Here is a 21,674-nt window from a genome sequence, read left to right on the forward strand (position 1 = left end):
TTGAATTTTTATGGAAGCTGGCTGACCAACTGGAAATTTTAGGGAAGAAAACAAGAGTTAGAAAGTGAAGAATTTGGACAGTCATTCTCTATTGCTTATAGCTACTGAAGAGAGAAACAGGTGTAAGTAGAATTTCTCCAGACTATCCACTAAAAGAAAAACAAACCAGTATTTACCAGTGGTTCCAGGCAGCAATATTTTTGTTTAAAAGTAAATCTAAAATTCTTTCTAAAATACAATACTTTATGCCTTTTGTTATTTCTCATGTTTTTCATATTGGAATAAGTGACTACTAACTAACCCTTTGCTTTTCTTCACCTGACAATTGAGAATCATTTTTGGAGCCAGGAAAGTGAGGACCAAAACACGTGTGATGAGTTTTTTGATGAGGACAGTGCCCTTTAGAACTTCGGTACTTAGGGAAGATTTACTGGATAATTTCACAAACCTATTTGGCAGAGTTAAATAATCTTTTAATTAGGAAATTGATGATATAATAACTGTTATTGGAAATGTGCCAATTTCCTATTTTATATCGTGGTTTGGTTTTGATGGGAATTTGGGGAACAACCCAAAGGTCCCTTAGCATGAATAAAATTGGAGCTTCATCTATTCTATCTTGTGGTCTTAATTTGGGGAAATTCTGTTGTTTTCCTGTTTAATATCTGTCCACTGATTAAAGAGTGATAATTCTTACGTGTGCTTACGTATATGTTAGTGCAGATTGTTGTATAGACATTACTTCAGTTAGGGTATATCGGGTAGGTAAAACAGGTATTATCCTTGCTTCTGTGGAGACGGAAGTTGGGCCTCAGAGAGGTTGATTGAGGTTTTTAAGGTCACAGAGCCAGTAGATGACAGAGGTGAAACTAGGGACAGGTCTTCTCAATCCTAAACTGTGTCTTCGTTTTCTGTGGGGTGGGTGCTACGGAGCAAAAGATGACCTTGAGTGCTTTGAACAGCTTCAATTGAATGGAAAACAGAAGTTAGCATTGTACCAAGCTGTACCCAGGTTTAAAACATACTGAGGTGTACATTTAAATTATAGGTAGTTACAGAGATATATACAAAGAGCCGTCCACTAACATTTGGGACTAACTCAGGGGTTTTAAAAGGACCCCACCATTATCTGACTCGTTGCATAGGAAATTAACCGCTGATCGTCACTGTCAAATGGATCTTTTTTTTTTTTTTTTTGTCAAATGGATCTTAAAATGCTCATGTGCTCAACTCACAGAACTACTTTCAGAACAAATACTATCATTAGGATACTTGGTAAATCTCCAAATGCTGTAAAAATGTGTGATGTTGTGTTATGTATAATTCACAAAATTTAATGTTTATTGTGGTCTGTAGCTTAATTACATCAAAAAAATACAAATTATATAATTAAGGCCCTAGTTACTTGGTTAAGAAATATCCACACAATTGATATAAAGGGAAGTTTATTTTTCTTTTGTTTTTATCATTAGCTTCTCTTATTCATTTGACAAACCTTTATTTTATCTCCTAAAGTTTGCTGGGCAATGGGCTGTGTATTGGACAATAGATGGTCATAGAACTAGGTTAGCAGGTACAGCTTCTTCTGGTGGGAATATAAATTGGTGTAGTCTGTATAAAAAGCTGCTTCTGGTGGGAATATAAATTGGTGTAGTCTGTATAAAAAGCAATTTGGGTAATATATTTTGAAAGAGTGAAAAAAGTTCATATTGTTATGATACAGTAATTATACTTATATAACTATATTCTAAGGCAATTAAGGTGACTAAAGGTGCAGACAGGGCAGCTAAGTACAGTGGTGTAGGATGTGGATGCTTGGCTGAGGGGTGAGTCGTGGAAATCTACACTAGGCTTCCCTGGCCAGGCCCCACCTCCTGATTAGAGTCTGTCTGTGTCTTCCCAGAGAGGGCATCCTTTCTAGTTGTCCAAAGGCATCCTCCAGGCTAGCAGAGGTCCTTGTGTCCAAGATTTACGTAGAAGGATGTGTGTTATCAGTAATAGTAAAAAATAATAAACTAGTAGACAAAAATGAGGGAGTAAATAATACTGTATCCCTACAATGGAGTATTATGAATTTAGGGAGAAGCATTAATAAGTTGAGTGTCCTGTAAAAATTCTCATGGTTTATTAAAGTGTGAAAAAAAATTATAGAACCAGAATGTAAGATTGAAACCAGTTTTGAAGTACCTGGTACATTCTGCTGAGAAGTGGGAACTGATGGATTGAGATATATTTTGAAGAATAGAAAGGACAAGACGTATTTTGATAAGAACATGGTGTTTTAGATGACTTTTTAGTTCTTTCAAGGGGTACCCTATTATGGTTTCATGATGTAAAATAGAAGAATTATCCTCTGAATTTCAAGAGAATATTTCACCACTGTCATATTAAAATATTGTATTTATGTTCCATTGCTTCTTAGTGGCATTTCTAGTAGTGGTGAAAGCTGTACTATATTTTAGGGGATGTGTTTTGAGTCATAAGAGACATATCTATATCAATATAGACACAGAGGGAGAGATGGAAGGAGGGAGGGAGGGAGGGAGAGAGAGTCATTGACTGATCAATTGATGGGGTTAAAACTGGAATAAAATGAAAGACCACTTCATCTTACAGGCCAAGCCCATGGAACATGTACATTTTGGTACATTTCATTTAAGGCTTTATGGGTGAGTGAACTGTTTTTTCTGTTCAAATGTATGGAAACACACACAAAGGAGACCTGGCTGGATACTGCCTGTGTAGACATTGGCACAGAATGGGTGCTGCTAAGAGCTCCAAGGCGTGTCCCCTCTTGAGTGTAATTCCAAATGAAAAAAAAAAAGTCAACTGTGCCTAATAAGCTGGCTTAACTGAATGCCAAAGAAAATTTGCCTCATGAAATGGAAATTCTGAAGCAAGTTACATAATACTGAGAGAGAATAAATAGGAGGACTTTTAAGATCTATCCAAATGGGGCAAATGGTGTATTGTAATCAGAACTCTCCAATACAGCAATATTTAATTCTATTTGGTGAGATCCAAATGGTGTTGGGGATTTGGAAGCTTTCAGAAATCACATAAATATTTACTTGGTATTTGTTTAATTTTTGAGTGACATATCTTAGATCAGTTTTTAAAAAGTTACTTGGGTATTGGATAACATGGAGCCACCCAAAAGTATTCATGTTAGTTGTTCTGCACATTTGTATCAGCTATAAAGAGGGAGAACAGCATTCCTTTAACAATCTCTTAGTTGCTAAGAATAATAGAGCCAACTGCTCCAGCCGGAACATTTGTGACTTCTCTTTCTTACATTAAATTTACTTCTAAAGCAGTTTCTGCCATTTTCTCCCCAGCCTGCTCTCCCTGTTGCATGCCTTTCTTTTTCTCCCCTCCTTCCCTTATCTTTATACAGATTTTCGTATCTTGTGCCCAGGATCTGTCATAGCGTCATAGCTGGAGTTTCTGCCTCTGTTTCTTCATTTCTCCATTTTGCCCTTTACATGGCTGCTAAAGAGGAAGCAAAAACCAAAACTGTTCATCAGCTATTGCTTTTATTGTGTCACTCCACTAATCAAGAGCTTCAAAAATTGCAGAATTAAGGTTTTCTTTTTCTTTCCTCCAGTGGAAGAATGTTACCAACATGTGGAACTTTTTTCTCATTTTTTAAAATTGAAGTATAGTTGATGTACGATATTATATAAGTTACAGGTGTAGGATATAGTGATTCACAATTTTTAAAGGTTACAATCCATTTATAGTTATAACATATTGGCTATTTTCCCTGCGTTCTACAACATATCCTTGTAGCTTATTGTATACATAATAGTTTGTACCTCTTACTCCCCTACTCCTACGTTGCCTCTCCCTACTTCCCTCTCCCCACTGGTAACCACTAGTTTGTTCTCTTTATCTGCGAGTCTGCTTCTTTTTTGTTATCTTCACTAGGTTGTTGTATTATTTAGATTCCACATGTAAGTGATATCATACAGTCTTTCTCTGTCTGATTTATTTCACTTAGCATAATAGCCTCCAAGTCCATCCATGTTGTTACAAATGAAAAAATTCCATTCTTTATGGCTGAGTAGTATTCCATTGTGTATGTATAGCACATCTTCTTTATCCATTCATCTGTTGTTGGACACTTAGGTTGCTTCCATATCTTAGCAATTGTAAATAATACTGCTATGAACATTGGGGTTAGCATATCTTTTTGAATTAGTGTTTTTCTTTTTTTTTCAGATATATATCCAGGAGTGGAATTACTGGGTCATATGGTAGTTCTATTTTTAGTTCTTTGGGGAACCTCCATGCTGTTTTCCGCAGTGGCTGCACCAATTTACATTCCCACCAACAGTGTATGAGGGTTCCCTTTTCTCCACATCCTTGCCAACATTTGTTATTTGTGTTCTTTTTGGTGATAGTCATTCTGACAGGTGTGAGGTGATATTTCATTGTGGTTTTGATTTGCATTTCCCTGGTGATTAGCGATGTTGAGCATCTTTTCATGTGCCTGTTGGCCATCTGCATGTCCTCTTAGGAAAAATGTCTATTCAGATCTTCTGCCCATTTTTTAATTGGGTTATTTTTTGATGTTGAGTTGTATGAGCTGTTTATATATTTTGGATATTAACCCCTTATTGGTTCTAATTATTTGGTTTTTTTGTGTGTGCTTTTCTTGCAGGATCAATGTGACTCTGGAAACAAATGGATGAATGAATATCCATATGAAGAGGAAAACAATAAAGGTTGGTTAGTCAAACTGTATAATTGCATATAAAGTCCTATTTTGAACATTAATTCTGGGCAGTTATTCTCATTAGAGCACTTCTTTGTCTGACTGTGAGACAGAGGTCAATGGTTAGAGACATTCATCTATCTATAAAGTGTAATTTTTTTTTTTTTTTTGCGATACGCGGGCCTCTCACTGCTGTGGCCTCTCCCGCTGCGGAGCGCAGGCTCCGGACGCGCAGGCTCAGCGGCCATGGCTCACGGGCCCAGCCGCTCCACGGCATGTGGGATCTTCCCGGACCGGGGCACGAACCCGTGTCCCCTGCATCGGCAGGCGGACTCTCAACCACTGCGCCACCAGGGAAGCCCTAATTTTTGTTTTTAAACCCTTAAATATATAAAAAAAATTATAAAGAGGCAGCCCTTCTTTGTGCAAGTCTAGCTGTTGTCAGTTTCGGGAACTGAAGCTGGTTTAAGAATCAACTTTCAGATGATAATTAAAAAATGGAAAAACACTTGATACAACTGATCACTGGGACAAAAAAAAAAAAAGCCAGATTTTGTTTAATATATATCAATTCCTACCAGAAGCCGAAGCCGAAGCCTAATCCTAGTGCTCTATGGCATATGATTGCTGTCAATGCTGTCCTCTTTGCAGCTGCAGTCTGGCTTTCATCAAGGGCATGGGATGATTATGAAAGGCTTTTAACTTTGTTTTTTCACAGACAAATACTGGTGTAAATTAGAGGGTAAAAAAATCCTGGGAATTTCAACAGTAATCAAGTGCTGGCTATCACTTTGTAGTATTTATTTGAACTTTTTGTGTACTTCATACTGGTCATAATATAAACATCATAAATTAATACTAAGAAAATGACAATATGTTAAACCATTTCTATTTCATAAAGTCTAGTACAGAGGCATGTGCCTCATAACTCTTTATATAGCTGCACAACACATACAGTTTCATATTTTCCTTCCCCCATTGCTCCTGCTACCTTCAAATAAATGTACATCATGTCTTTTTCTGCCAGCCCACCTTCACAGATACTTACAAATGATTTTCCAGATTATATCTTTCACTTGAAATTGCCTTCTTCCAATTCAGCATCCATTCATGATAAAAAGTCTTAACAAGTTAAGCCCAGAAGGAACATATCTCAACATAATAAAGGCCATATGTGACAAGCCCACAGCTAATATACTCAGTGGTGGAAGTACAAAAGCTTTTCCTCTAAGATCGAGAACAAGACAAGAGTGTCCGCTCTCACCACTTCTATTCAACATAATACTGGAAGTCCTAGCTAGAGCAATCATGTAAGAAAAAGAAAAAAGTTATCAGAATTGCAAAGGAAGATGTAAAATTGTCTTTATTTGCAGATGGCATGATTTTATATATAGAAAATTTTAAAGACTCAACCAAAAAAACTGATAGATATGATTAATGAATTCAGTAAAGTTGCAAGATACAAAATCAACATAACAAAAATCATTAGCATTTCTATACGCTAACAGCAAAGTTTCTGAAAAAGGAATAAATTGATTCAATTTACAATAGCATCAAACACAGTAAGGTACTTAGGAATAAATTTAAGGAGATGAAAAAGAATACATTTTAGGAGATCTCTATGCTGAAAACTACAGGACATTGATGAAAGAAATTGAAGAAAACACAAATAAATGGAGAGGTACCTCATGTTCATGGATTGGAAGAATTAATATTGTTAAAATGTTAATATGACTGAAAGCCATCTATAGAGTCAGTGCAATCCATATCAAGATTCCAATTATGTATTTTACAGAAGTAGGAAAAAACATTTCTAAAATTTATATGGAACCACAAACAACCTTGAATAGCCAAAGAAATCCTGAGAAACAAAAAATGGGAGATGTCACATCACGCTTTCTGATTTCAAGCTGTACTATAAAGTTATAGTCATCAAAACAGTATGGTACTGGTAGGAAAAAAACCAACAAATAGACCAATGGAACAGAATCGAGAGCCCAGAAATAAACCCAAACATATATGGTCAACTAATATTTGACAAGGGAGCCAAGAATACTCAATGGAGAAAAGGCAGTCTCTTCAATAAATCGTACCGGGATAATTGGATATACATGTATGAAAGAATGAAATTGGACCCATATCCTACACCACTTACAAAACTTAAGTCAACATAGATTAAAGACTTAAATGTAGGACCTGATACCATGAAACTACTACAAGAAAGTACAGAAACAAAGCTTCTTGACATAGGTCTTGATAATGATGTTTTGGATATGACACCTAAAGTACAAGCAACAAAATAAAAAATAAACAAGTGGGACTACATCAAGCTAAAAAGTTTTTTCACAGCAAAGGAAACCATCAACAAAATGAAAAGACAACCTACAGAATGGGAAAAAAATATTTGCAAACTGTGTATCTGATAAGGGGTTAATATCCCCGAATAGAAGGTGCTCGTACTACTCAATAGCAAAACCCCCCAAATAACTGAATAAAATAATGGTCCTAAGTCTGAATAGACATTTCTCCAAAGAAGATATCTGAAAGGCCAGGAACATAAAAAGATGCTCAATATCACTAGTCATCAGAGAAATGACATATCACCTCACACTTGTTAGAGTGGCCACAATTAAAAAGATAAGAGATAATGCTGACATGGATGTAGAGAAAAGGGAATCCTTGTGCACTGGTTGGTGGGATTGTAAATTGGTGCAGCCACTATGGAAAACATTATGGAAGATCCTCAAAAAATTACAAACAGAACTACCATATGATCCAGCAGTTCCACTTCTGGGAGTATATCCAAAGGTAATGAAAACACTAACTTGAAGAGATACCTGTACCCCCATGATCATTGCAGCATTATTTATAGTAGCCAAGACATGGAAACAACCTGTCAACAGATGAAAAGATAAATAAGATGTGGTATATATACACAGTGGGGTATTATTCAGTCATAAAAAATGAGGAACTCGTACCATTTGTGACAATGTGGATGGACCTTGAAGGCATTATACTAAGTGAAATAAAGACAAAGGCAAATACTGTATGATTTTACATGTATGTGGCATCTTAAAAAAAAAAAAGCCTTCCTTTTTTCCTTGCTAAAATTTCTCCTTTGTTGTATTTGTTTCTGGAAAGTTTTTAGCCCTCTAGAGGGAGTTTTGATTCAGAGATGATATAAGGTAGATTTCTGGGTAATGTTCTTTTTTATGATCTCAGTATTACCTATATGGGTACATTTACTTTGTGAGAATTAATTGTACTGTGTACTTATTTGTATATGGATTAGTGGTGTGCTAGTAAACTGGCTCTAGGGCATGGGGTGGGGAGGCCTGATCTGTAATATTTGTCAATTCCCATGGTGTAAATATTCCCACTACGGCTGGTTTCAATGGTTTAACAAAGAGCTTGCAAGATTCCTTAAAATTTAACAATTGGCTCTCATGAGCTGGAGATGAGCTAGCTCTAGCAAACCATTGATAATTTCATGTATAATGTAACGTTAAACAATTTTCTATACTCCTTAAGACAAATAGGGCAAATGTAGTAAATTCAAATTTTCCTGACTCATCGCTGCGTAAACATGGAAACCTTCACTCATTATCATGCAGAAAGTACTTATCCCTTTTCTTATGTATGATGTTGATCTTATATTTATGTTTTCATTTGTAATTAAATTTTTATGTTTGAATGGATCAGTGTCAGCTTTGTAAGTTTATACAGTTTGACAGTGTCATTGCTCTGTAACTAATTTTATGACAACTGAAGATTATCGCAAAGAGAATCTTTGTGTTAATACTTACCCTGAGGGTAGACTGAAAATATTATCTTGATTAAGTATAATATATTATGTGTGATTCATTCTAAATGATCGTGCCTCATAGCTCATAATTCATTAGTTCAGAAGTCTTTATAGAGGAAGGAGCAGTGAGTATTTCACTTAATGTGTTTGTCCCAATGAATTATGTTTTTCTTCTTGCTGTTCCTTATATTTCTCAATCTGTGTTTTCAGTTATAGATGCCTTAGAACAAAGAGTACATTGATGCTTGTTTTTAAACCTGCTTGAATCAGGTGTTGTTAGTTTTAGTAAGGTCTGATTCAGAGAGAAAATTGCAGTTTGGAAATTTATCTCTTCTATATTTCATGTATATTCCCAAGGTCAGTTTTAAGATGACGTTTTTAAAATGTCAGCAGTGGATGCAACATTGCCACTGTCTACATAATTGAAAAGGGATTTGAATATGGCTCTTAAAACTATTTTGTACATTTCCAGTTTGCCAGCGGTAATAAAATCTTGCCAAGAGCCACAGAATATCATGCTATGCCTTCCTGCTTATGCTCTAATATTTAAACAGCCTAAATAGCATTTGTAAAATTTATTTTGTGGCCATATCAATAGTCTTATTTTCAGGTGCTGTCTTCATCTCCTCTTTCAACCAATCAATCAATTAATCAATAATATATAAATATATTTATATCAAAATATGTGTGTGTGTATATATTCACATTATGTTCTTTACTCAGTTTTTAAGTTCTTTCTTTTACTCCATTTCATTGCACTTGAATTTGTCGCTTTACCATTTGCCATTAGATAACATTAAATAAATTCTAAAAAGATTCCAGTTATCCATTATTTTCTATTCACATATATCGGCATAAAACCTTGTCTATGTGCTCTTTAACATATTTTAGCAGTTGCTCTCATTGTGAATGTTTGTGGACCTGACTCCACAAACCTGGCTTTGCTCCATTGTTTTCCATCCATTTCAGTATGTTTCCCAAGTGCTCTCAACAGCTGGTTTAGAGCAGGTGTCCAAAACATATGCATGCATATACATTAGTCCAGCTTATCAGAGTTCATGTTCAAACTTTTGCTCTGTGACTACTTCTGATGAACAGCTGCTTAAACCATTCAGCGTTAACAGTGAGTAAGTTTTCCTTTTTTGGATTTGGAAAGCAAGAGGACGATAGCAGGCCTTTCTGGGAAAGCTTTAATTCCCTACAAAAAAAAAGTTTGCTTCATAGCGATGGGCATATATAGGGTGGTTACTTTAAATTTCTTTTCCATGAAGTTTCAAGGCTCTTTCTTCACTCAAGGTAGAAAGATTGTAATAGCAACAATCCAGCCTTTCTTCCATTTTGAGCTAAGTAGGCATAGTTGTTGAGAAAGCCCCAGTTGATGTAAGTGAAATATGTTGTCAGCGCTAGGCCACTATACATTTATGTAGAGTAGCTGCCTGGGCAGTAAACATGGAATCACAAAAAGTCAAGTCTTCGCTCTGCAATTCTCTGCCGGTATGATCTTGGACCAGTGACTTCTTGCTGAATTTTAATTTTCTCAAGTGCCAAGTGGAACTAATAACACCTGTCCTACCTATTTCAAGAGTTGTTATGGGGTGAAAGAAAATATGACATATTTATGAAAGTAATTCAGAGCTGTAGAGTTCTAAAAGTGTGGGTTGTGCTTGCTACTATTATTTATACAGCATAAGACAGAGATTCATGACTTTGTTGTATGACGTCACATCACAAAGTCAAGTATCTTCAGAATTGGAAGTGCCCGCAAAGGTCATTGACTCTAATCTGTGCTTGGTACATGGCTGTCTTTCCATAAGAGTTGGTTGGTTACTTCAGCGCTATATCTTGAGTACTGCTTGGAATTTCCTACTGCATGTGGCAGTTCATCCTGTTTCCAGGCATATCTAGTTATATTAAAAGTTATTCCTTTTATTGAGCCTAATCAGTAGATGTGATAATGATCCAAACTAGTAGGTGTAGAGCATATTTATTAAAATATAGTCGTGCGTGAGGTCATTCTTCGGTGAAGTCCCGTCACCCTTGGGTGTCTGATTTCTTAGACCTGGGATACGAGAACAAAATGATATACAGGGATTTGAGAAAGATTATGCAGTTATTGAAGTAGAATAATGGCTTTATTCTTTGAAAAGATGATGTATTGCTCATTTTAAAACATTAAAGCATGCAAAGTCCCATCACCTCCCTGTCTCACACCTATTAGTATTTGGTGAGCATTATTTGCAGCATCTCTGTGTATGTATATACAAGTAAAGAGAGATGGTTTTACAAAAATAGGATCATATTTGTACTTTGTATTTCTAATATAGAGTTATTTTTGTTTGCTTCTGATGTAATGGAAGAAATAGAAGCTGAGTTTAAACCAAAGGAATTTATTATTTTCAAGTTAACGTCCTTTCACCAAAGTGATGCTATCATTTGAGAGTTAAGAGAAAAAGAAACTAAAAAACGTTGGTTCTGATAATTCTGTGGGTTTTTTTAATGACTGAATTTAACTTCAAACAACATCTTTTGACTTGTTGCTATGAAAGGTGGGTAAATTAATGACATTTCTAACTCTTTTCCCTCTTCTTGTTTTACTATCTTCTTAAAACTTAGGTTTATTAACATTTATTTTCTGATTGTTAACTGTAATTATCAAAGCCAATTAGTATTAATTCTTATTTTTCTCAGAAATATGGAAACACTACTTTACTGTCATCTGGTATTTGGTGTCACTGTGAAGCCTGAAGCAAACTGGTCTTTGCACTTGTTCTTGTCTTGCTTTTTGTTCAGATGTCCATGGACTATTTTTAGTAAGCTAGAAGTTCAGTAACTTCATCAGTTTTGCTTCTTGGTTTTTATCATTCTGTGTCAGTTTTTCTTGGATCCTCCCATTCAGCTCTGAGAAGTAGACTCTGTTTTTATGTCTTCAGATTTAAATATTATATTTAAGGTGTCTTTTCTATTTGTTCTCTTGTTTAGTAACCCTGAAGATAGGTATAATGTTTCTCCTTGGCGTTTTGTATCTGTGGTCTTCACCTTTAACGTTTTTATTTCACTTAACTGTGCTTTCCCAGTCAACATTTTTTCTCACTATCTTTTCAGTCAAATTCTTTGTTACTTTTTAGTTCCTGGAGTTAATTATCATCTCTGTAGTATTTCATAACTCTGTCTACTTACTTTCATCTGTTTCACATGTCCTGTATTTTATCATTTGAGCCCTGTACTTTCCTGAATATTATTTTCTTTTAAAGCAAGACCCTTTTGTTTGAACCATTATTATTTTTGAGCCTGTGAAGTGGTGCTATTTATCCAAATTCTTCATCTGTTTCCTTGGGTAATTCTTCCTGCGGTGTTTGTTCTTCACTGGCCTCTTGCTTACATTTCTCTCTGGCTTTTAATATTTGCTGCTTTCATGCACAGTTCCCTTGTGGCCTCTCTCTGGTTTTTACCTATCTTTGAATGGGGCCGGTAGTTTCCAGTATGGCAGGTAGTATTGTGGACAGGGGCACCAACAGTTTTGGGCATGTGCTAGATGAGTCCAAATCTTTGTCTTGCGTTTCTTGTTTCAGATACTCTAAATAAAGGTGTTACTTCCAGAGTCCTCCCTCAATTGCCCTTGTACAGCAGAGCCTCTGGAGACAAAGGCTCCTGCACTTCTGGCACTTCAGTGACCCCCTGGATGATGGAGCTAGACTCTAGAAAATGCTGCATCTGTGTGTTTGCTCTCTTAGCACCACTTTCTCTGCCTTCACTGGATAGGCCTTTCATCGCTGTGATCTTCACTTTTAGGAAATTGCTCCAGGTCTGAGGAGGTATGTATCCGTTCCCCGAGGACTCCGAGATTTCACAGTCTTCGATGAGTATGTTTTGATTGGCAGTCTGAGTTTCTGACTGTTTTTACTTTCACTTAAGATGGAGTTTTTCTCTGTTTGTTTTTTCTAAATTGGCTTTAAAAGTTTTCAGTGAGTTTTAAAGGAAGGGTATAAAAATGCCTTAACATCACCGTTTCTAATAGGTAGTATTTTAGGTACATTAAAGGGACCCATGGAGACTGTTGAACTTGCTGACGTGTTTAAGAGCTTGGCTCTATATGCAGGCCTCCTGGCTTTCAATCCCAGCTCTGCCAGGGCTTCACCTGCTTCTGTAGCTCATTGTCACACCAGTGCTATGTGGACGATGATGATGATGATGATGATAGTAGTGTCTCGTCCATACAGTTGTCATGAAAGTTAAGTGAGTAAAATGCTAAAGCGTTCACATATTGTCTGGTAGTTACTAAGTGCTCGTTAAAATAGCCATTTCCTCATTTTAAGTCATGTTAATTATGTCCATTTGGCTTTAGGAAAATTTGCTGTTCAGGCCAGTAATTGTATCTATATTGTTTCCTTGGACTGAGGATACTGCTGGAACATACCTGCATACCAGGGGGTACCGGGTCTCTGACTTAGTATGTCAGCTTCCAGTTTCAGGATCTGACTGGGGACTTCTAAGTTGTTGCTCTGTATTGATAAGAAATAGATACCTCTGGCTTTCTCTCGGAGGAAATAAAATCCTTGCACTCACTGGATATGCTCCAGTGGTTGGTACACATGCTATTCATTTCCCTCACAGAATGTTGACAGCTTATTTTGTAGTTCTCCAGAGAAACAGAACTAATAGGATATATATATATATATATATATATATATATGCATACACACATATATATGTGTGTGTATATATACATATATATATAATATATGTAATTTATCGTAAAAATTGGCTCATGTGATTATGGAGACTGAGAAGTCCCGTGATCTGCCATCTGTAAGCTGGAGACCTGGGAAATCCAGTGGTGTAGTTCCAGTTCAAGTCCAAAGGCCTGAGAACCAGGGGAGCCGGTGGTGTGAATCCAAGGCCAGGAGAAGTCCAGTGTCCCAGCTTAAGCAGGTGAGAAAGGACTAATCCTCCCTTTCTCCACTTTTGGTTCTATTCAGACCCTCAACAGATTTAACGATGGCCTCCCACACTGAGGAGGGCCATCTGCTTTACTGAGTCCACTGATTCAAATGCCAATCTCATCTAGAAACACCCTCCCAGGCACACTCAGAAATAATGTTTAATGTGGGCACCCTGTGGCCCAGTCAAGTTGATACATTAAATTAATCATGACACCTATGCTGTAGTCTGATTGACTCTAGTAATCTTATACTTAGAGTATGTTATTTGTTAGGCACAGGCCTACAAAGCCAGATTATATTTAGACCCTGTTTTCAAGGCTTCATCATCTCAGGGACAGGCAAATGAGTTACTACTATTTGATGTGATTAGTGCTACAATATATATAATGAAACCTAGGGAGCTGCTGATGGCTTCACTTGTGAAGTGACCTTTGACCTGGGCCTTGAATGCTGGTGTCACATTTTCTGGAAGAAATAGGAGTAAAAGTCACAATTTTTTTGTTCAAAAAAATTCTAAGTAAACGCAAAAGTATATTTTCTTTCTCTTGGTCACAAAAGTGCCCGGCAAAATTTCCTTTTGGAGTTAAGGATAAATGTAATACTCAGTGATACCATTAAATATTTCAGCTAAAATCTGTTGAGGCTCGTTTATGTGTGCAAATGATTTTCTCTTTGCTTCCCCCTCTGTCTCTCTCCCCTTTTATGTCTCTCTCTCTCTGTCTCACATGCTCTGGTGTACTTTTGTGTTCTCTCTCTCTCTCTCTCTCTCATTTTCATTCTCTGGCCCTTTGATTACAGTGGCTCTTCAGCTAAGCTTTATGTCATCCTATTTAGAGTACATTACCAAAGTAGTTTATATAATGTGTTTTATTAGAACTTTTCAGGAGTGGTCATAAAAATGATATGAGCATCTTTTAAACATAACCATTTTAGTTAACCAGTTTTGATTTAATGAGAACATCAGAGTATTAAAGCAACGTAGTGATTGATTATTGAAAGCATTTGTTGAAATATAATATCTATCTGGTTAATTTTGTTATTAACAACATCTGTGCATTTAAAAAAAATTGTAACCTCTTTCGCCTCTCTCCGGTTGATGTTAGCTGAGAATTAATCTCTTACTGTTCTCTAAAGAGACTTTTGTTTAATAAAATCATGAATGATTATTGACTCAACAATGAGTATGATTCTTTATCTTATAGTTTAGTCCTTAGTATACCTTAAGGCCTAATGGAAGTAAGACTCACAAATATTCCAATTTAAGAATCAGTTGGTTATTCATATTCAACATGCTTTTTTCCTGGAGCTAGGATTGGCTCAGAGGAACAGAACCACGGGAATGGTAGAGAATATGGAATTTAGTATCAGGATTTGACCTCGTCTGATTTTAGGAGCTAGTTAGGCAAGTTAGGTGTGGTTGTTGCTTCTGTATTTTGGGTGCTAGGCCTGACGTCAGCAGGGCACGCAGTCAGGAAGAAAGGGTGACAGGAGGTGCTGGAGAGCAGGGATGAACGGAAGCCGTGAGGGTGAGCTGAGTCCACACAGACTCCTCAGTGCTCACCGGCCTCCATCTCCTCGAGGATGCTGCGAACTGCAGGGGAAGCTGGCGCCTTCTCCGAGTCACAAGTATCTCGTGTGAGAATCAGATAAGCTGATGGAGATTTGGGGGGCTCGTTCCACCCCTGAGGCAGCATGGTGTGCAAGCACAGAGTGACAGCAGGCACGAGCTGCACCCGCCCCTGAGCCCTGCCTTGATCTTCTAAGTGTGGTGAGAACACGAGGGCTGCCGCACTTCTGCCTTCTGCGTCTCACCACGGTGTCCCTTATAACCCAGGAGCTGTGGAACCCTGCAGGGAAGACAGTGCTGGACCATGCAGGTGGAGCTCAGCTAAGCTGTGACAGTTCATACCCAGCACTGAGTCCCACGTTGCCTGTTCTCCCCATTTTCCTGCAGGAGTCTCCTTCCTCACCCTTCCCTCCACCTGAGTGTTGTATGTCGTACCTTTTCTGATCCACGTCCTCTTTCCTTGATCCTTCCATTCCCGTCCGAGGACGGAAGCACTGTCTTTGGGACCCAGGCTTGTAGTGGAGATGATGTCGCACACAGAGAAGTCTCACCCGCTCTGGACAACCACCTGCCTGGATTCACTGTTTTTGAGCTCTGCTCACCTCTTGAGGAACGGCAGGATCGTTTGTGGCCTCATGTGGTACTTGACTCGTTTTTGGTGTAGGTAGTAGCTGAGATCACTCTGCTCCCTGGATTTTGACTGTCCATCTATAATGTAGTAGAACGGTCAGGCTCAAGCCAGGGCCGTGTGGCCATGGGGAGCTTTGAGAGCATAGGAAGATCGAACATAGCGTGAGAAGAGGGGAGATTCTGATATAAAATGGTGGAAATTAGGTGGGTCATCCGGATGTTAGGGGCTTATCCAGCTAGTAAAGTTCAGAGTAAAATTATGAGCAAGAATGAGATTGAGAGATTATATCCAGAGTAAGAATGAATGATGCCAGGGCCAGCGTACGTTAGAGGTGAGGGTGACAGGCTGTAACTGAACAGAATCGCTGGAGAGCAGCTAATGAGGAGGCATATGTTAATTCATGCCCGGTTCCGGACAGGAGGTGCTAATACTGGAGGGGAGGATGGGGGGCGGCGGGGGGTGGTGTCAGAGGGCAAAGGGCAACACCAGCGGGACTGCCGAAGTAGTGGCACCAAGAAAGGTGAGGCCTGTGCAACAGGCTGGAAGGGCAAGTGGCTCGTTATCTCACAAGTCGACTCTCCTGTGCTGGGAGGTTTCCCGGAGGTCTGTGTTGAGCCCTGGTGCAGGACCAGGAAATCCTGTATGATGGGCCTTCCTGGAACAGAGGTAAAGGAGAGCATTTGGAGAGGTGGGTGAAGGTAGACAGGGAGAGGGTATTAGCCCTTTACTGGGTTCGGGGGGAAAAAGAAGAAAAGCTTTTGAAGGTAACCTGCCTTCAGTTCCCAGAATTCCATCCATAACCCCAGAAAAGACTTGACTCTGATATGTGATTTAGAGTAAATTCAGAAATAGCATTCTAATCAGATAGAGAGTAAGAACAATTAGGTTGCTAAAAAAAGAAGTTCAGATACTGGTAGAATATGCCAGTTTATATTTTTACATTTACATGGTGTGTGTGTGTGTGTGTGTGTGTGTGTGTGTGTGTGTGTGTGTGTGTGTGTGTGTGTGTGTGTGTGTGGAAGAGAGAGGTTGATTGATTCTAGTTTATGGGTAACGCTTGCTAGATTTTTCTGAGTTTTAATTACTTTTTAAATTTAATTACTCCATTCCTTTTAAATTGAATTGCAGATCGAATTCACAGTCCTTAAACACCAAGATCACATGAATTGAGACACTTGATCTGGTTATTCCCTTTGTGGACTCAGTTCTTTCCAGTGGTGACTACTTTTCACGGAGATTAATGTCGCCAACCTATAGATATGAAGGACAGAGTATCTTATTTATGCTTGTAAACTCTTCTCTCCTCCAGAATATACTCATTCTAAAAAGGAGAAAATGATGGAAATAGGTGGGTGTCTGGCTTCTGGCTAGATATGTTATTTCCATCCATGACAACCTTTATCATTCTCTGACATCCTGAGGGACTTGCGTAAGGTTGCACTGCAGTTAGTAGAACGGCGTACATTTAATCTTTGTTTCGAAACATTTATTTGTACATCATTTCTAAAAGTGCCATTTAGAAAGGCCCCAGTAGAGAAATAATTGTGGAGGAGCTACTTGTGACGATATTTGTGTGGGAGGAGAGGTTGAGTGATTACAGGTAGAGGAGAGTAAGCAGAATTTATTGTTTTAAGCAACTAAATGATTTCCATTTATAATTTCTTCTGGTTGTACTCTAGGACATTTATGCATCTGAAATGCTTGCTTGTCTAACTAGGTAATCACTGTATCCCCACCTCACTTCTTAATTCTCCTCATAGAGTTTGAAGAAAAACTGAGATATCAGATATTCAGAGGTGGCCCCGGGCATGCAGTCTGGCAGTTCCCCAGCCCACTTCTGGCCAGCTTGGTGTAAATAATCAAGGGGCGGCAAAGAGAGAAAAGGCCAAGAGATTTCTGTGTTGCAACTCAGTGTGAATTGAGGTCTCTTCCCTGGTTCTAATCAATTATGCAACAGCATTTATTTTTTGTTCTGCCAGAAACAATATACATTGTTGTATGTAAGAATTTAATTACAGTGGAGAAGTCTCTAGTGCTTTTTGAATGAGAAATTAAGTCTCCATCTTACTTTGCCTCTAACTGTGAAACAGATACTACTAAAGCCCCAGCAGAAACTGCTGGTAACGTTAGTTGCTCTTTCCATGTTGAAATATGTTGACCGGGTGAGAGGGGAGACTAAATGGGACCAGTGGGTTAGCGAATTGTTATTCTTTTTATGTTGGCTCAGTCTTGTTCAGTAGTTCAGGATGCAGGGTCTGTGCTTCAAAGGGATGATGTTATTGCTGCCCTCAAGAGCAGCTTCTTTCCAGACTCACAGATGCAGAGAACAAATTAGTGCTTACCAGTGGGCAGGGGGGGCAGTACAGGGATGGGGGAGTGGGAGGTACAAACGACTGGATGTAAGATAGGCCCAAGGATGTATTTACAACATGAGGAATATAGTCAATATTTTATAATAACTGTAAATGGAAAGTAACCTTTAAAATTATATAAAAATTAAAAAAATTAAAAAATAAAAAAAGAGTAGCTGCTTTCTAGATTTTTCTTCTCAAGCAATGCTGAAAATTTCAAACATATATCTTAGAAATGTAGAAATTTGGAGTTGGATGTTTCTATAAGAAATATCTCATTCAAGTGGATTAATGTAAATAGGAGGAAAAAAATCAATAAAAATGAAGCAATTTGCTGAAGGTTATGGTTACATAGCCCAGTGTAGAGGGGTAGATTTGGGAGAAAGGAAGGCTAAAGGGAACGTGGTGACTTGTAGTTCACGGATTTTTAAAACCCAGTTTAAGCAAGTAGGTTTAACTTTTGCCTATTTTTGATTTTAAAGCAAAATGGATGGATATCTTTTTAATGGACGTTTGAATAAACGGATGGATGGAGGATGAATGAGGATAAAAGAAAGAGAATGAGAAAGAAAATGAGTCTGATCTCTTTTTCCTTCTTTGAAAAAAGTGTTAAAGATTGTCATCATGTGATCATGTGCGATGGAAGAGTGACAAAGATGAGGCCCTGAAAAGTTGGCAAATGGGTCACACAAAACCTGAAACACTGAAAATTTATTAAGGTTGACTTTTCCAGTAAGTGGAAAAGTGGTTGCGGGAAAAGGTCTGGTTTACAGGAGCTAACTATGTGGAAAATGGCAAGGCAGGATTTTCCTAAACAGTTACCCTACACAACTATGCTGATGACATGGCAAAAATATTCTGAATTTACTGCTCAGACTATGGTTAAATAAAATAACAAATATGAAGAGGGTACTTTCCTATACTAAATATTTATGATTATTAGTCTATGCATCTGTGGTAGCCCCAAAATTTTATATTAATGTATCTAGCAACATGATTTTTTTTAATGGATAATATGCTTTTTTTTTTTTTAGTTTGGTAAGTTGAGTGTTCTAAGGATTTCCCCTCTACTCTTCTTCTTATGCTTTGGTGTTGCAAATTAAATTTTGATTCTTAAAATAATTGCTTGTGTTGTGTGATGACTATGTAGTCTTAACAAAGCAAATTCTAGCTAACAGTCATTTTATTTCAGAATCAATAACTTTGAAAATTCTTATTTAATCAATTTAAACAATGTGTTTCTAGTTGAAAGAGTAGGGGTAGATGCTTTCTTGAAGTTATGAAGTTTTTGGTAGATGTAAAAGAATATATGTGATGGATGTATATGTAAGTTATTAAGACATAATGATAAAGAGAAACCCAACTTAAGAAATAGAATGTTTCCAATATTTTTAAAGACCCCTTTTAGTTCCAGGCATGAGCATTATCCTACATTTTTTATTGTACTTTCCTTGCTTTTTATAATGCTTGTCATCATATATAAGTATGTATTCAGGAACTATATATTGTTTACTTTTACTTGTCTTGGGACATCAGATGAGTAGTGCTATACTCTTTTCCTTTGTAACTTGCTTTTCTTACTCAAATTTTGTGTTTTGATATTCATCCACACTGATACATGTAGGTAAAATTATTCATTCCCACAACTGAATAGAACTATATTATATGACCATACTGTAATTTATCCATTCTTCAGCCATAGACATTTTTATTCTTTCTAGCTTTTTTGCTATTTTAAACAATACTGCTGTGTACAGTCACTTAAATGTGTCCTGGTGCACAAGTAGAAGGGTTTCTCTGGAGTACATCTCTAGGGGTAGAATTGCTGGATTGTAGAGTATGCACATTTTCAGCTATACTAAATAATGCCCAGTTGTTTTCCCATATTGTTGCAACACTTAAATAGCACTGTGTGACAGTTCCATTTCTCCACATCCTTACTGACTCTTGGTTTCTGCTGACATTTAGAGTTTTGTCAGTCACGTGTGTGTTAAATAGTGTTTCCTTGGGGCCTTAATTGCACTTTTCTATTACTAATGGTTTATATGTTTACTGGTTATTTAGTTTCATCTGTGGAATTCCTTTTCATGTGTTTTTGCCTATTTTTCTATTGAATGGTAGTCAATTTTTTTCTCGCCTTGGAGTAGATATTCAGGGCTAATTAAATATGTTGAAAATATTTTCTCCAAGATTGTGGACCGTCTTTTCACTTTTATAATATTGCTTTAATTTTTGATTTGGCTGAATATATATTTATTATATGGTTAGTGTTTTTCTGTGCACTTTGTCATGATAATTTTATATAGGATGTTTGTATCTACTAAGTGAGATTGGCCTGTAGTTTTCTTTTCTTATAATATTCTGACTGGGTTTTGGTATCAATATTAGAATCTTTTTTCTTTATTCTTTGAGAGCATGTGAATAACTAGAATAATCTTATCTTTACATATTTGGTAGAACTCACTTGTAAAGCTATTTGGGACTGGAGTTTTCTTTGTGGGTAAAATTTGAACTTGAAGTTCATTTCCTTTAGTGGTAATAAGACTATTTAGGTTTTCAGTTTCTTCTTCAGTCAGTTTTGGTAAGTTGTGTATTCTATAAAGTTGTTCATTTAAGTTTTCAAGTTTATTGGCATAAAGATTTTATTAGTTTGCCAGAACTGCCATTACAAAGGACCACAGACTGGACGGCTTAAACAACAGAAATTTATTTTCTTACATTCTGGAGGCTAGAAGTCCTAGATAAGGTGTTGATGGAGTAGATTTTTTCTGAGGCCTTTTTCCTTTGCTCATAGATGGCTTTCTTCTCCCTGTGCCTTCACATGGTCTTTCCTCTGTGTACCAATCATATTGGATTAAAACGTACCCACTTGACCTCATTTTACCTTAACTACCTCTATAAAGGCTCTGTCTCCAAATACAGTCACTTTCTGAGATACTGGGACTTCAACATAAGAAATTTATGGGGGACACAATTCAGCCCATAGCAAGGATGTTCACAGTTGTCCATTAATTATATTTTTAATCTTGTTGTATCTGTACTTATGTCTCTCTTTTCATTTTATTTGTTTCAGAATGATTATTTTTATGTTTTTTACTTCTCTTTTTACTTCCTTTGGTAAGTCTTGTCAGGGATTTGTCAATTTTGTAGTCTTTTCAAAAGCTCCTTTTGTTGTTGTTTCCTTCTATTGTATTTTTGTTTTTTATGTATTCTTAGTTTTTATTTGTCTTTAATTTTCTCTTGAGTTTCTTCTCATAGTCGTTGTCTGATAAATTTAGTTACTGAACTAATTAATTTTTAACTTTATACTCTGAGGATTTCAGTATAGAATTTCTCTCTAAACACGGCATTAACTGTATTTCATGAGTTTTGATATGAAGTATTTTCTATATCATTTAGACCTATTTATTTTCTGTATTCCACTATAAATCTTTTCTGAGAGTCTTGAGTTATTTACAGATCTTCTTTGACTTATGATGAGATTATGTCCTGATAAACCCATGATAAGTTGAAAATATCCTTGGCAATTCCCTGGCGGTCCAGTGATTAGGACCCTATGCTTCCACTGAGGGGGCCCGGGTTTGATCCCTCATCAGGGAACTAAGGTCCCACAAGCCAAGTGTCATGGCCAAAAAAGAAAAAAAAATACCCTAATTCAAA

General features: G+C 37.1%; 1 protein-coding gene across 3 annotated transcripts in view; it reads left to right on the forward strand.

Moving 5' to 3' along the window:
* Nucleotides 1-21,674, forward strand: part of KLF12 (KLF transcription factor 12) — a 450,263-nt gene that overhangs the window by 138,367 nt on the left and 290,222 nt on the right. For all 3 annotated transcript variants that reach the window (XM_004284271.4, XM_049700997.1, XM_033414043.2), the window contains exon 2: nt 4,667-4,730. In XM_004284271.4, the coding sequence (XP_004284319.1) occupies nt 4,698-4,730 (33 nt within the window). In that variant the 5' untranslated portion in view covers nt 4,667-4,697. The remainder of the gene's footprint in view (nt 1-4,666; nt 4,731-21,674) is intronic.

This window comes from Orcinus orca, chromosome 18 (assembly GCF_937001465.1).
Source record: "Orcinus orca chromosome 18, mOrcOrc1.1, whole genome shotgun sequence".
NCBI lineage: Eukaryota > Metazoa > Chordata > Mammalia > Artiodactyla > Delphinidae > Orcinus > Orcinus orca.